The 15070-nt window shown below is 37.0% G+C and overlaps 1 protein-coding gene across 2 annotated transcripts in view; it reads left to right on the top strand.

Annotated features, from left to right (window-relative positions):
* The first annotated feature begins 3295 nt into the window (after positions 1–3295).
* The window catches only part of acsbg1 (acyl-CoA synthetase bubblegum family member 1), a 20369-nt gene continuing 8594 nt past the window's right edge, over positions 3296–15070 (top strand). The window contains exons 1-7 of one of the 2 annotated variants that reach the window (XM_087312373.1): positions 3296–3365; positions 3734–4005; positions 4167–4255; positions 5004–5124; positions 5200–5280; positions 5370–5519; positions 6988–7164. In XM_087312373.1, the coding sequence (XP_087168499.1) occupies positions 3326–3365; positions 3734–4005; positions 4167–4255; positions 5004–5124; positions 5200–5280; positions 5370–5519; positions 6988–7164 (930 nt within the window). In that variant the 5' untranslated portion in view covers positions 3296–3325. The remainder of the gene's footprint in view (positions 3366–3733; positions 4006–4166; positions 4256–5003; positions 5125–5199; positions 5281–5369; positions 5520–6987; positions 7165–15070) is intronic. The other variant, XM_087312374.1, reaches the window with a different exon arrangement.

Raw genomic sequence — 15070 nt, 5'->3', positions numbered from 1 at the left:
AAAATCACACATGAGCTGACACACTGTTTACTACCGAGAGGACGTGCGCGTACCTGCCTTTAATGTTTACTTTAGCAAACCGAACCTGCATAGGCTGTGAGTAACAGGTAATAAAATTGTAAATAATGTTCAGTTTGTTGCACAGAGCAATCATTTATCAGGAGCCATGCTGGAAGTATTATTTGCATGAGTTTTTTTGTTTTTTCTCCAAGTGACGACAGCGATGATATGAGCTGCACTCTGCAGTGAAAGTGAAACAAAATATTCCATTTTACAGTTATGATTAAGACAAGCATTTGATATGTTTTTTTTTCATAGCAAACACAAAGTGTTGTGAATGCAAATAAATGTTTACTGGGTCAGTATAACTCCTCTAACCTGTATAATGTTGAATATAATACGAGAAGGAATCTGATAATGACAAATGTTTCATTTTATACATTTTATCAGTAAATAAAATGGTCTAATAGCGTTGTCAGCGACAAATGACAATCATATGTATCAAACATAATAATTCAACTTCAGAATTATGAATAGTTGTATTGTGATGTCATCACTTTGCTGTAAATTAACAAACAGGACATATTTAAAGTCTGTTCAAGTCCACCATATAGGCTTGGGCGGTATCCAAATTTTGATACCGTCAAACCGCCTCCATACTTTACCCCGGTATCCGGTATTACCGGCGTAAAAAAAAAAATTATGACGTAAGGCTCAGACAGCGTCACCAAACTGTTGGCTTAAGCCTAAACCATTCAGAAACTGAATACATTCTATGCGACCTTAGGCTCGCGGTCAGAGAGAGAGAGAGAGAGAGAGCCAAGCGACGCACAGAATCTCTCTCTCTCTCTCTTTTACACATACACACACACACACACACATCTCTCCCGCGATTTATTCAGAAATTTACTCCCACACCGTAAGAAATCTGGCCGGCTCCCGCGGAACAGCAGCGGGAATGCAGAGCTGTAATCGGGCAATAAAAATTATACCCGATAGGTCCCGAGTCCGACAGGTACATTTTGATTGACAGCTTTATAAAGCCTAAACCCTTTTACAGCCCGACATTAAAATGTGCTCATGCACACAGCTCTAATGCATTTTTTTCAAGAATGAGTCATTTATATGTTTTAACATCATTTATTCGTAACAAGCGTACACTATAGGCCACTTGAAAGTTGGAACAGAAATAAAATAAGTCCTACAGCTGTAACATCGTAACATCTCAGCACTCTATAGGTCTAGGTACATGCACTTAGCCTTTAAATTAGCCTACACACCAATGAAAAGAAATCTTGCTTAACAAATCAAATTAAAATAAACTCTAAATGATGACGGGTATTTTGGCAATAACGAAATTAAGATAAAGGCTCTGCAAGATGTGTTTCTCCACTTCTCTTCACAATCTGGCATTAGGGCGGCGGTGAAGCTGAATAATAAAAGAATAATGCCACCATTAGTCTGTATACTCTGTCTACATTATGATTATATGGTTTAATTAATATTTATTTATAATTTAAAAACCCTTTACGCACCAAGATTAGGCTACGTGTGTTTGTGGAGGAACATTATTAAATCCACTGGCTTTAGCGCAGTCTCTCACTCATGGTGCGTCCAGCAGCTGAACACCCTTTCCTGCGGCTACAGGTCGAGATGCAGAGATCTGATCCGGCTGATTTTGCAAGTTTTGGGTAGGATTGTATGTTCATCTTCTACCAGTCAGGAACATGCATTTAATTTTCCATGACAGCAGTTTCACTTTAGCGAGTGGCCTCTTCTTTTTACCTGTCAGCTTGCGGTTTAGGGCTCTACCGTAATAGGCAGTGTATGAGCGACCGCGAAATACCTGCGACTGGAATAACCGCTCCTTATGAGCTAGTGACTGGCTTGACCACCGTCAAAATTAGCTTTTTTTACTACTTAGTCATCATTTGTTTCACCTTTGCAGGGATGGATTTTAATGCAGGGATTTGGATTTTTTCGGGTCTCGCCGGGTTCGGGCAAAGATCTTTAGTTCTAATGCAGACCTCTCGTTCATATTAACCACGTCTCCCTTCTGTTCAGTCGAAACTGCCAAACTGCAGGACACTTTGAAGCACGATTCGTCACGTCACCTCTCCCCCTCCCTCTCCCCCTTCTCTCCCTCCCTCTCCCCCTTCCTTTCCCTCTCTCTTCCACACTGTCCCGTGATGACAACCACACATACGTTTTTGTAGGCATTAAATAAAGGATATTTCATATTTTTTGACGGTATAACGGTATTGAAACTGACACCGTTGCTATTTTTAGATCCCGCGGTATACCATAATACCGTAATACCGCCCAAGCCTTCCACCATACCAAGTCTATGTAAAATGTAGCATTTTAGCCAACAATGGACCTACACATAGGCCTAATACTATTATTGTTGTTTTACCATATGTGTGACTTGCGACTAAAGATTGTTAGTGTTACCTAGTATAATCTATAATGCAAGGTCCTAAATGTCAGACAATTTAATATTGAATTAGTATTGACAGTGACTGATGACATAAACTTAAACATAAGCATTTATATTTTTCTTTATTTAATGATGTTTTGCTAAAAAGCAGCTCTGTGTGTTAAAAACAAATCCTCTATTTCTAAGAAGTTAAAACTGGAATACTTAATAGCAATAGAAAATTAAATCAATATCATATTATTATAATAAATTAATTGTACTAACAACATGTTAAAATAACCTAATATTAATTTATTTGTGGTGACTGTAAATATTTGCAAATAACTCATTGATGTGTGCTGTTTTCACACATTTCACACTGAACACTGAACTTTTATCAACTTAGGAAAAATACTGTATGAAACATTTGAGAATCTCAGAGCAAAATCAGAAAATACTATAAATGAACAAACAGCCTAATTAAGTTTTATTTTGGAGAATCGGATCTATAAAAAAATTTTGGAGAAACTGATTTATCCATTTTGGTTGTTGGGAACATTGGCATTTCTGCTTTTGTGACTAAATTAGTCAAGTTATTTTTACTTTGTATACAATTTCATAGCAACCTGCCATGCCTTTGACTTGTGTCTATCCATCAAAAATAAAGGATAAAATGATTTACTTGGATTAATGGAAACTAAAGTTTCTAACGATTGGTGAGCTACTGTCTTTCATTGAAGCTGCTGTGGCTTTTGTACTTGGTAACCGGAACCTGAAATCATTGAGGGGGCTTGCAATACTGTTGAGCAGTTGTACCATGTGATTCATGTCCAAACACAGAGAGACCCAGAGTCCACTGCTGTCTAACAGGCAAGCACATTGTGTTTAAACTCAGACTGCTCAGCTATGACAGACCTTTTGGGCCAGATTGTTGGGGATGGATTGTGTAAGTAGAGTAACTATTATTTTGCTTATTGTATTTAAGTTTAGATATTATAATCGTGTTCTGACTTTCCAGTCCTATTGTTGTTAGGATTGCTTACCTAAAAAATTCTGTCACCATTTGCTTACCCTTCATACATTTATAACTTATGAGTTTTTGTCTTCAGTTTAACCCAAAAGAAGAAAAGTTTAAATTTGTGGTTACAGATAAGGTAAGGTAATGGTAAGGTTAAGGTTAAGGTTTATGGTAACCTTAGAGGCAGTGGTTACCATTATCAAAGACAGGTATCCAACAAGTGGAACATGAGCAAATGATGATAGAACATTGAATTTTTACGTTGTTTAATTGCTTATATCTAATATTCAATGCAGTAGAAAAAAATGTCATTGAGGAGGTTCTGGCATGTGCAAAATTGGCCCCAGCCCAATCCCTATGGACTACAGAGGCCAGTGGATCAGTTCAGTTGAGAATGGATGAACACTGTCCAGAACAGCCCATCACTGTGCATCAGATGTTTTATATCTCAGTTCAGAAGTATGGAAATCTGACAGCTTTGGCAAGCAAAAGAGGAAATAAATGGGAAAAAGTTACCTTTCTAGAATATTATCACCTTTGTCGAATGGCTGCCAAAGGCTTTCTAAAGGTGATCTAAATTTCTGAAATGTTCTTATTATCAAACATCAATGTTACAAAATGTATTTGCACAGCCCACAGTCCCATAATTTATGTGAATGCTATGTATGTCGTATGGTATTGTATGGTTGTTTTCACACATTTTTGATGTGCTTTCACATGTTTTTCTAGCTTGGTCTGGAGCAGTTCCACGGTGTAGCTATTTTGGGTTTTAACTCAGCTGAATGGTTTATTGCTGCTGTTGGAACTGTATTTGCAGGGTAAGAAATAATTATAGTTTTTTTTTAAATATGAATACACTGTATACTTTACATTATAAACATTACATGGTCAAGTTTTGTTGTTGATAAACCAGTGTTGTACAGCCAATCACTTTCATAAACTCAAAGGCTAAAATGTCAAAATATAAACTCTAAATAGATTCATGAGTGTATAATTACATCTAGATACAGCTAGATTTTGTCCAGTGAAACTGGTATTACTTGCTCTTGTTTCCTCCACAGTCCAAAGACATGTGCTTTAGGTGAATTGAATAAACTAAATTGGCCATGGTGCGCGGAAGGACATCCGCTGCATAAAACATATGCCAGAATAGTTACCAGTTCATTCTGCTGTAGTGACCTCTGATAAATTAGTGACTAAGTCAAAGAAAAATGAATGAATGAATGAATAAAAGTATTAAATTTGCTGTGCATCTTTTGTATTTTGTATATTGTGCACATACAGAGGACATATGTTGTCAGATTAATGAACATGTACTGTACTGTGCATTCTGGATTAAACCGAGCAATATTTGTCATTGCCTCAGTTATTTCAACTTCTCATAAATCATACCGACATGATTTCAGGTGATTCCAGGGTTAACAGTTACAAGGAAAAAAAAAACATTTATACATTGTTCAATCTCTTGTACCATCAAACACATCCTATTGTGAACATAATAAAGTGATAAGTGAATACTGCTGTTAGAAACATTGCCTTTATATCTGTATCTTGTTTGTGTGTTAGGGGTATAATGGCGGGTATCTATACCACAAACTCACCAGATGCTTGCCTCCACGTTGCTAATGACTCAAGAGCCAATGTTATTGTTGTGGAAAATCAAAAACAACTGGATAAAATTTTGCAGGTAACATGTTGTTTAATTTATTATCAGGATCACAACATAATGAACAACTTATTTATACCCCTAGTTATATTTTAGGTAAAGGATAAGCTGCCACATTTGAAAGCCATAGTTCAGTATTCTGGATCATTAAAGGAGAAGCTGGCAAATCTTTATTCTGTGAGTGTCTGATGTGCAAAGGTCTGTCTAAGTTACAATGTAGGACAAAGTTAAGTTTGTTTGACTTATTGCCTTGACCATTTGGACAGTGGGAAGAGTTCATGGAACTAGGACTAGAAGTCTCTGATCATGAACTAGATGAAGTCATCAGTAAACAGAGAGCCAATCAGTGCTGTGTGCTTATTTACACCTCTGGGACAACTGGATCGCCAAAAGGAGTGATGTTGAGCCATGACAATGTAAGTTGTAATGAAATTTAACTGTCTTGTTAACATGTAATTCTTGTAGATAAGTGGTAATCAATATTTTTTTTTTTAAATAGCAGAATTACAAAGATCCTAAACCACTATATATATATATATATATATATATATATATATATATATATATATATATATATATATATATATATATATATATATATACGACTCACAATATGATCAACTAAAAAGCAGGGGCCTGAGGACAGTTTATTAGAAAATTCATAGAAAGAAAACTCACATTTCAGTGATTCACAGAACAGCCGCATGCAGCACTTTTAAGTGGGGTTGCATAGTTTATTTGACTTCTGATACCTGGCATGTTTTAGTTTTTGCCAGCGCATCAATATCAGGCGTCACATCCTGAGAGGCTGCCAACTTCAGGATGTGCTCTGTAACATCCACCATAAATGTAAGGTCCTGCATTCGTTCTGGGCAATGAAACTCTAATGCCTGTTTCAAACCGCAAGTGCAAGCAGTGTGTGAGCAGCGCGTTTTTTGGCGTCCATGTTAACAGATTAGAGCTTTCATACCGCACCCTGAACTGAATTGAACTTAATTAACTGCATGTGAATCCTCCCTCACTTCTGTTGTCCCAGACCCTTACATGATAGTAGACTTGGCTACACATGGATGCAGCAGCAAAGGACAGCAAGACACCCTACATTTTTAAGCCTTAGAGGGGGTCACACACTAGAGGAGAAGAGCCACCATGTTTTGCAATGTCTCAATGTTCTAAACACTGTTCCATTATGTCAGTTTGCAGCAAATAGAAAACACTGTAAAAATATATATAATAATAATAATCAGAATCTGTTTGAAAGTAGCTAAGCTCTGCTCAAAAAATCACTAAATATCACTAGATGATGTGATGCTTAAATTTGCATATTACTAATATCATCATGTGTTATTTATATCTAAATGTATTATGTGTTTAATAGTGTATATTTTGTAAATGTATCTCAGTTTACAGTGCTGTGTACTATAAATATAGTACAGTAGTGTCTCAGATGAAATCAACTAACTTAGACAAATTAAGAAACTGATACAGTGTCACTAAAGCTTTTTATTGTAAGCAATATACATGCCTGAGAAAAATAATTTGAAAAAAAAACTTTTTCTCTGACAACATCGCATGCATATGGACAGCATATGTTTGTGTGAGCAACACTGCCGTTTTAGAGTGTTCAAAAAAGTACATCATCACTCAGCCTTTTGAAATTTCTTTTGCCTCATACAAAGAATGGGTCTTTTCAACGACTCAGAATCAATCAAAGAATACATCAAAGAGAGGTGTTTTGTTGATTTAAAGGTTATGTATTTGACTTAAAAAAACAAGATCTTTGATGACTGATAAGGCTGTATACAAGGATGACTATTCAAAGCAGCTTTAAAGAGAACCAATGATGTATAGATTTTAACAATTTTGAATTCTGGACTCTTACAGATTACATGGACAGCCCACCATGCAAGCAGAGCTGGAGATATGCAGCCAGCTGAAATCAGACAAGAGTCTCTGGTCAGTTACCTACCTCTTAGCCACATTGCTGCCCAGATCTACGATCTTTGGACAGGGATAAAGTGGGGGGAGCAAATTTCCTTTGCCCAGCCAGATGCTCTAAAGGTAAATATTGAAGAACGGGATATTTGTATAGCTACAGTGGGGGAATATTCAATATTCATGTATATTCAATACATCACCATTTCTAAAGGTGCTATTGAGGTGGAATTTTCACCAGATGTTGGTAACACCCAAAGAAATCCATATATGCAAAGAAAACAATATTAATTAGTTTACAAATTAAATTATAAAATAAAATAAAATTAAATGACACAGGGAAAAAAGTATAAGCACAGGAAGAAAGAGAGCTGTAGACAGGCAGCGAAAGTCCAGACTGCAGCTGAAATCTCTTAGGAGTTATTCAGCAACCCATTTCGTAATTGTAAATGTCAGCTGCTTTAGTCCAGCATCTACATTACCAGAATGATGAAACCAGAGTGGACTTTTTAGCAGGACAAGGGTGCAAAACACAGCTAAAGAAAACTCTCCAATGGTTTCAGTAAAAGTTTGTGAAACTTTGAAAAAAAAAAGAAATCACACCTGAGCAAAGCATGATACGCTCTGTATAAGAGGCATATTTAAGCTGCCATCACCAATAAAGCATTGTGCATAAACTATTAAACACATTTCTGTAGTTTAGTGGATTATCCTGGTGTCATTCCATTGTTAATACTGTAGCAAAATTAGCTAAATTTCTGAATTATGGATTATTGATTAACTTTAACAAGTTATTATTAATTATGAATATTAATAATTAAATTATAGTTAATTTAACAATATAAATATAACAATGACTTCGCCTGCTTGTCTTTAGTTTTTTATTTAGAAAGGGAATTAATTATACTTCTTGTGAAGTAGATGAATAGTTTTAAAAGTTTGATCAAACTTAAATAAGCTGGTAGCAAGATCTTTTACATTTAAAGTGATCGTAAAGACAATCAAGCATATATATTAGGGATGTGTGGAGCAGCCGGTATTTGTATTTGTATTTGTTGAGGGGGGAAAAGTATTTGTATTTGTATTCGAGTAAAATTCAAAATGGCGCAAAAATATATATTTTTTCTAATACACTTCTAATTTACATTATAGTGAAAGTATTGTTTTATTATACCCATTATATAAATTATAGACATGCAATATTGGTTGTTGTTTTTGAACATGTGACAAGAAATGTCATTGAAAAGAAAATAACATAGAAGCCATTATCTCATCCATGGTTAAACCAACAACTAATAAAATATCATTGTGAATATTATAAACCCCACCACCACCGTTCTTGTGGAAGGACACTGAATAGACAGAATAAAAACAAATAATACTTCAAAAAAACTGTACTTCTTCTGAAAGAACTTTTTTCCAATGGACAGAATTCCAAAAACTAAAATTAACTAAATAAATCTAAATAAAACCCTGCCTGGGAGATCTGGCAGAACAAAAGTATTCTATATAATACTATAAGATACAGCCCTGCTATTGTCATCTGCCAGCCACAAAACACACAAAGTTTGTTTGTTTTTATGTTTGAAACTGACTTGCTGGGGCAGAATGTGGCTGTGTTGATGGTTTGGTGACTGTGGAGGATTTAGCAGAACATAGCTGTGCTGATTGAGGGGATTGATGCTTGTGGGGGGTTCACAGACAGTATCAGGAGAGGATGCTTTTAGTGCATGTGATGATACATTACATAGAAGGTTGCGCGGTGGCACAGTGAGTAGCACTGTCGCCTCACAGCAAGAAGGTTGCTGGTTCGAGCCCTGACTGGGTTCTCCCCATGTTGGTGTGGGTTTCCTCCGGGTGCTCCGGTTTCCCCCACAGTCCAAACTGATGCAATACAGGTGAATTGCGTGAGCTAAATTGTCCCTACTTTATGTGTGTGAAAGAGAGTGTATGGATGTTTCCCAGTGCTGGGTAGCAGCTGGAAGGGCAGCCACTGCGTAAATCATATGCTGGATAAATTGGTGGTTCATTCCACTGTGGCAACCCCAGATTGATAAAGGGACTTAGCCGAAAAGAAATGAATGATTATGCATAGAAGATGTTGACAGATGTTTAATATCTCTGCCTCTGCTGATTTCACTTTTGCACACATTATACAGTATCAGTTCGTTTTATCTGCAGCTCCACTGACTGTAAAATTCTTCCAGAAAGAACATGAAGGTTTTTTTTTTGACTGGTGGAGGACCAAGAAATGGCTCAGATGCAGTCTCACTCTTTTTCTATTCGGGTGCCCAAATGTATTTGAGGAGTTTCAAGTTAATAAAAAGTGACGGGAAGCTATGCTAAGGTTAACTAGCCTATAGCATATATCTTGCTGTCTGCAAAAGACAGTAATGTAGACGTACCATATAACTCCCATAAGTGCATACTATTCGACACAACTGCAAAAGCATCATTTTAACCTTTATAAACGAACGTTAACATTACTCTGTCAACAGTCTATTGTCTAAATTACCGTGCTAACAGAGCTAAAGTTGCGTAAACAGAGAGCACCCGATTGCAAACTTCAAAAATGCAGCGTAATGGAAAATCCCGATCAAACTCCTAAGTTTATAAACTGCATCTGGAACCCAATTAAGGTACAAAAATCTATTTAACAAAAATACTGATGCAGTGAAGTATTTTTTTTGCTCAGCTAAGCCTTCTCTGTCTGTATCTGTGGAGAAGCTTGTGCCTGACACATTTTATCTCCGCCCCGCCCTCCGACTACTGACTGAGCGTCTCTCCATCTCTCTCTTTCTCTCTCTCTCTCTCTCTCTCTTACTCACTCACTCACTCACTCACTCACTCACACGGGCATGCACTGTGGTCTCATGAGGAAACGCTGCTTTTTGATATGTTTTTCTTGCTCCCGAATACAAATAATTTTTCAAGTATTTGTTCGAAATAAGTATTCGTAAAAACACGCTATTCGTGCCTTTCCGAATACCGTATTCGGGTTCGGCTTCACCCTTAATATATATATATATATTTATATTTATTCAACAGTTCTGTCTGGTTCTCAAATCTGATTGGCTGATAGCCGTGCGATATTCTGCAATATCAGAACTCCGACAGCCTCTATTACTCTATTATTATTATATATTATTATTATTATTATTATCATTATATTATTATTATTATTATTATTATTACTCTATTACTCCGACCTACAGCCAGCAAAAAGCAAACACTACAGATCCAAATTTTAAAAGATGTACACTCAACTGTTTAACTGTCAGCTTATGATTTGAATCCGGAAGAAAGTAGTTCCTCTTACAAAAAGGTTTTTGAGACTCTCCATGTTTGATTTTGATTTTATATACACAATTATGCCCTCAAACCGTTGTATAAACGCAATATCACACTCGTAGCAGTGCGATATGGCTGTATATCGGCACTGGTGGGGGCACTAAGACAACGCACGCCTCCCACCAGTGCCGATATACAGCCATTGTCACCGACTCGGTCCCAGTCATTCCCCTTGCTGACCAGCAGAGGCCGCCATCCCCTGACTTCTAAGCATTACATCACATCCACTTAGACTGATTGTGCACACACCTGAACTGAATCCCGTTAACGACCCACGCTCCCTATATAAGCCACACTCTAACACTAGTTCATTGCAATGTCTTGTTCAGCCACGGCCAACATTTCTGAGCGTTATTCCTTGCCTGATCTTCTGTGCATTACCACGGACTGTTTCTGACTCTGAGTTGCCTTCTGCCTGCGCTTGACCCACGCTTGTTATACGGACTCTAACCCACGCTGCCTGCCTACGACCCACGCTTGTTATACAGACTCTGAACTACGCCGCCTGCCACTGATCTATGCCTGGTAAACCACTCTGTGTCTGTCAGCCACCAGCCCCACGATCTTTATTGAATACTGTTGATGTGAGTTCGCACTTTAGTGCGTGTTGGATGTTTGTGTTTGAACTGTGTCTAATAAATACTGCAAAATGAATCCCTCCGTGTCAGTCTCCACGTTACAGGCATATCGCACTGCTACGAATGTGATATTGCTCATATATATATATATATATATATATATATATATATCTCTATATCAGAGGTCGCGTTAACCGAATATTTTCCATCCTTGACAGATTTTTTTTTTTTAGCAGTGACGGAAAAATTTGAAGGTGATCGATCAGTTGGATGAATTATGCTGAGGGGGATCTATTGTAATTTGTTGCTAACTGTAATTCCCACTCCTGTCCAGCTGATGCCGATTGTTCTTGTTTTGTCTCCTCTTGTAACTGTAGGAGTCCATCTATTAACCCAATTGCGAAACTAATATCATGGTCGAAGGTTTAATGCATGTAAGCCTTTTCTAGTGCTTCTGAAAAGAATTTTAGAATTTATTAATATTCGTTTTTAGCTCCGAATTTAATCTGACTCCAATTTAAATAATCCTAAAATTTAGATTGTATTTCTAATTGTAAGAACGGATCACATTCATCATTTATGATTTAATTTAGAGTTTTGATATTTTCTGGGGTCCGATATTCTAAATTGTACGTTCATTAATGACCAACATCGCTTAAAGGTCTTAAAGTTGCTTAAAGGTCAAGAAGGGGGGCTTGGGGTGAAAGGAGAAGGGTGCATTCTTGCATTCTTCACTGATCTTGTCAAAGACATACAGTCAGAAATATTTAATCAGGATGACTTGAATAGAACAGTTGAACAGCTGGTTTCCTTATCACTTCTCAGATCAGAAAGTCAATTGTAGCATTGCATAGCAATTCTTAAGGTCTTGCCTCATGAAAATCCATAAAAGTTATTAGGGTCTGATTTTCTGGAGAGATTTAGCCATCTTACATAACCGCTGCATAGATGCAAAAACAGACAAACCTGCCAACACTCCCGTTTTTCCCGGTAGTCTCCCGTATTTCAGACCCATCTCCCACCCATCTCTCGTATCGTATATCATTCTAACTCCTGGAAAACTCCCGGAATCCCCCCCGAAATCATCCCGCTCTTCAGTTTTGGGAACAGTCCTAATGCGTACCGAACACAACACACAACCGTCTCTATACCTGCTCCGCGCCTTTCAGTACACGCACAACACACCTACCCCTCCCGCTCTTCACTAGCTGAAGTGGCTCTAGTAATTCCGGTCTCCAGTGTGGCAGCAGAACGCAGCTTCAGCCTCCAGAACAAAATTAAACCATCAGGAGAAGTCGACTTTCCAAGGCAAAGACACAGAATTTAATGACAACTGCCTCTGCAGCATCAGTCTTCCTTGTTGCGTTTGATTACGCACAGGCAAGCACCCAGTTCAGGTTGACGCGGGAGGAAGATATGAATTAAGGCAGATAGGAGTTTTTGTTAGTTTGTCAAATAAATAAATGAATAATTTAGCCAATATGCTCGTCGTGCAAGTTCATTATTAAATTATAAATGAGAAAATCGATTAGAAAATATGACAGTCAATAACAGGTTATGACGGAATTTTTACAACCCTCTCTGTCAAAATAACAGACAATGAGAAAGTCTAACGCAACCTCTGAGATATATAGATATATATATATATATATATATATATATATATATATATATATATATATATATATATATATATATATATATATATATATATAGTGCTGTCAATCGATTGAAAAAAATTTACGAATTAACTGCACCTTTTTTTTTAATTAATTGTGATTAATCGCATTTAAAATACTGAAACTTGTAATTTTGGCTATTCAAATGTAAAATTAATGTAACCCAAGACAAAAACTATTTAAATTCAAAATATAATAAGTTTTTTAGAATTTTTGTTTAACTTGTAACACTTATTTCTTCATGTAAACAACATACCCATAATAAACCATCAAGATCCTGACTTAACAGCCATATTTATTACAGAAATAAAAACACAGGCATGTTAATGCCATTTGAATTTCAAAACAATCAATACCAATCAAAGAAAACATTTATTTTCATGTTGGAAATCTCACTCAACCCCTGACACCCTTCAACGGGCCTGACACAGACACACACACAGACACACACACACAACGCGCTGGAGTGACTCCCTTCAGATTCAACACGCATGATGAAATTTACTAAACTAAGCGTTCTAAAGTATGGCTGTATTTCACAAGGATTCTGACACAACGCACATACGCTTTCATTGCTTTAATGAGGAAACACGCTAAACTTGGAGGGCTCATGCTGCAAGGCAGAGTAATGCGCTGTCTTTGACAGCTCGCGACTTCACCAGAGACTTTCTGAGTACATTTACATAAGACACCAATACTCCGATTTTAATATTATTAAGATAATACTCTTATCAAAAGTCTCTCGTGTAAGCAGCGATTGGATTACTTTAAAGGACCACTGGGTCACGAAATGCAGATTTTTTTTTTCCGTTCGCCATGCGGTATCAAATTACATTAAACAGAAGTCGAAAGTTAAAAATGAAACACCTGAAATTGCATAAAACTCTGGAGAGCCTGGTGATGCGTCTTATTGTTTTATACCGAAACTTGCCTTGAAAAAGTGTTTCCTTGGTCTTGGATCCATATTTCTTGCATGTTGAACACACATCCACCACAACAGGAAGTAAAAAAAAAACCTGCAACTGTGTTAATTGCGTTATTTTTTTAACACGTTAATTATTTCAAATTAATCGCAATGCTTTAACACACTAATTTTGACAGCACTAATATGTTCATATTTTCATTTAGATCAGCCTCACCAGACTCACTAATGATCATAGAAACACCTAAAAAAAGGGCACAGCTTTAAAATGCATTTGAAGAAAAATGCTTGCATTTACTCTCTGATGTTGTGCATGTTTTTCTTAAAGTTGAAGATCTTTTAGCAATTCTTGCCTCCTGCTCAACTTTGCGGCCTAAGTTGTATGGTCCCATGAGGTGCGAAATTAAAAAATTGTCAAGAGCTTAATTGTCAGAAACGAAAGCAAATGAGGACAGAAAGTGTTTTTCTCTGGAGATGTTCTGCCGAAGAGTTTCATGCTCCAATTTTGGAACGTAGATGGGTTTTAACTATGGGTCAAGTCACACCCATTCTCTACTGACTGACGAATCGTTTCAGGCAGGGCTGGATTTGGACTCCTTTTAAGCCATGGAGTTTCAACATTAGACCGGCCCACCTCAGTTCATGATTGACTATATTAAAATAAGGTCATTTCCAATTCAGTTTCTAATTACACTATCATGTCTTTTTCAAGAAAACAGCTGCTTTAGAACTTCAAATGTTCAACAACCTTACAGTTTTATATGTCTTAACAATAAAAATGAAAAAAAAAAGAATTACTTAAATGAGGATCGAACACTGATCGAAGACATCGTAACGCAACATGCTGATCACTGGACCACAATGGGACTGCTACGTTTGTGTGGCCGGAATGATAGTTACATCATCACCCTGCAGGCTGCATTTTGCTCATGGGGCTGCGAGACAATAAAATAAATGAATAAAGAGAGTGAGGCAATGGTCAAAAAAAATAAATAAATGAAAAAAAAGTGCGACTGCTGAGAGTGCAAATAGCTAAACAACACTGGCCCTCGCGGCCAAAAAACAGACCGGCCCACCGGGAACTCTCCCGGTCCTCCCGATTGGCCAATCCGGGCATGGTTTCAGGGCAATGTTTGAGCAGGAGATTTCCTTTGTCTCTGGGCCACTTATATACATAATGAGAGTCCACCCTGCAAAGTCGGACGGACTTTAATACAAGCCGTATAAGCCGTATAAGGTTTTTTCATGCATTCTGAATCATTTGTTGTAAAACAGCAGGAGAAGCGTAACGATTCTAAACATGACACTCTAAACACACATCATTTTTAATCTGCGCATTTCTATATTATATAACATCCGAAAGGGGTCTATTTGTACATGCATATAATATTTTAACTACTTTTGTTATAGGGAAAATATATATATAGATTGCAAAACATATAGGTTGCAAAAAAACATTATATACCCTTTGGAGTGAGTTTTGAGTTGTAATATATTTTTTT

The sequence above is a fragment of the Danio rerio genome, chromosome 25, assembly GCF_052040795.2.
Source record: "Danio rerio strain M-AB ecotype USA chromosome 25, GRCz13ab, whole genome shotgun sequence".
NCBI lineage: Eukaryota > Metazoa > Chordata > Actinopteri > Cypriniformes > Danionidae > Danio > Danio rerio.
The sequence above is the reverse complement of the archived record's forward strand: the minus strand, read 5'-3'. Positions and strand labels throughout refer to the sequence as shown.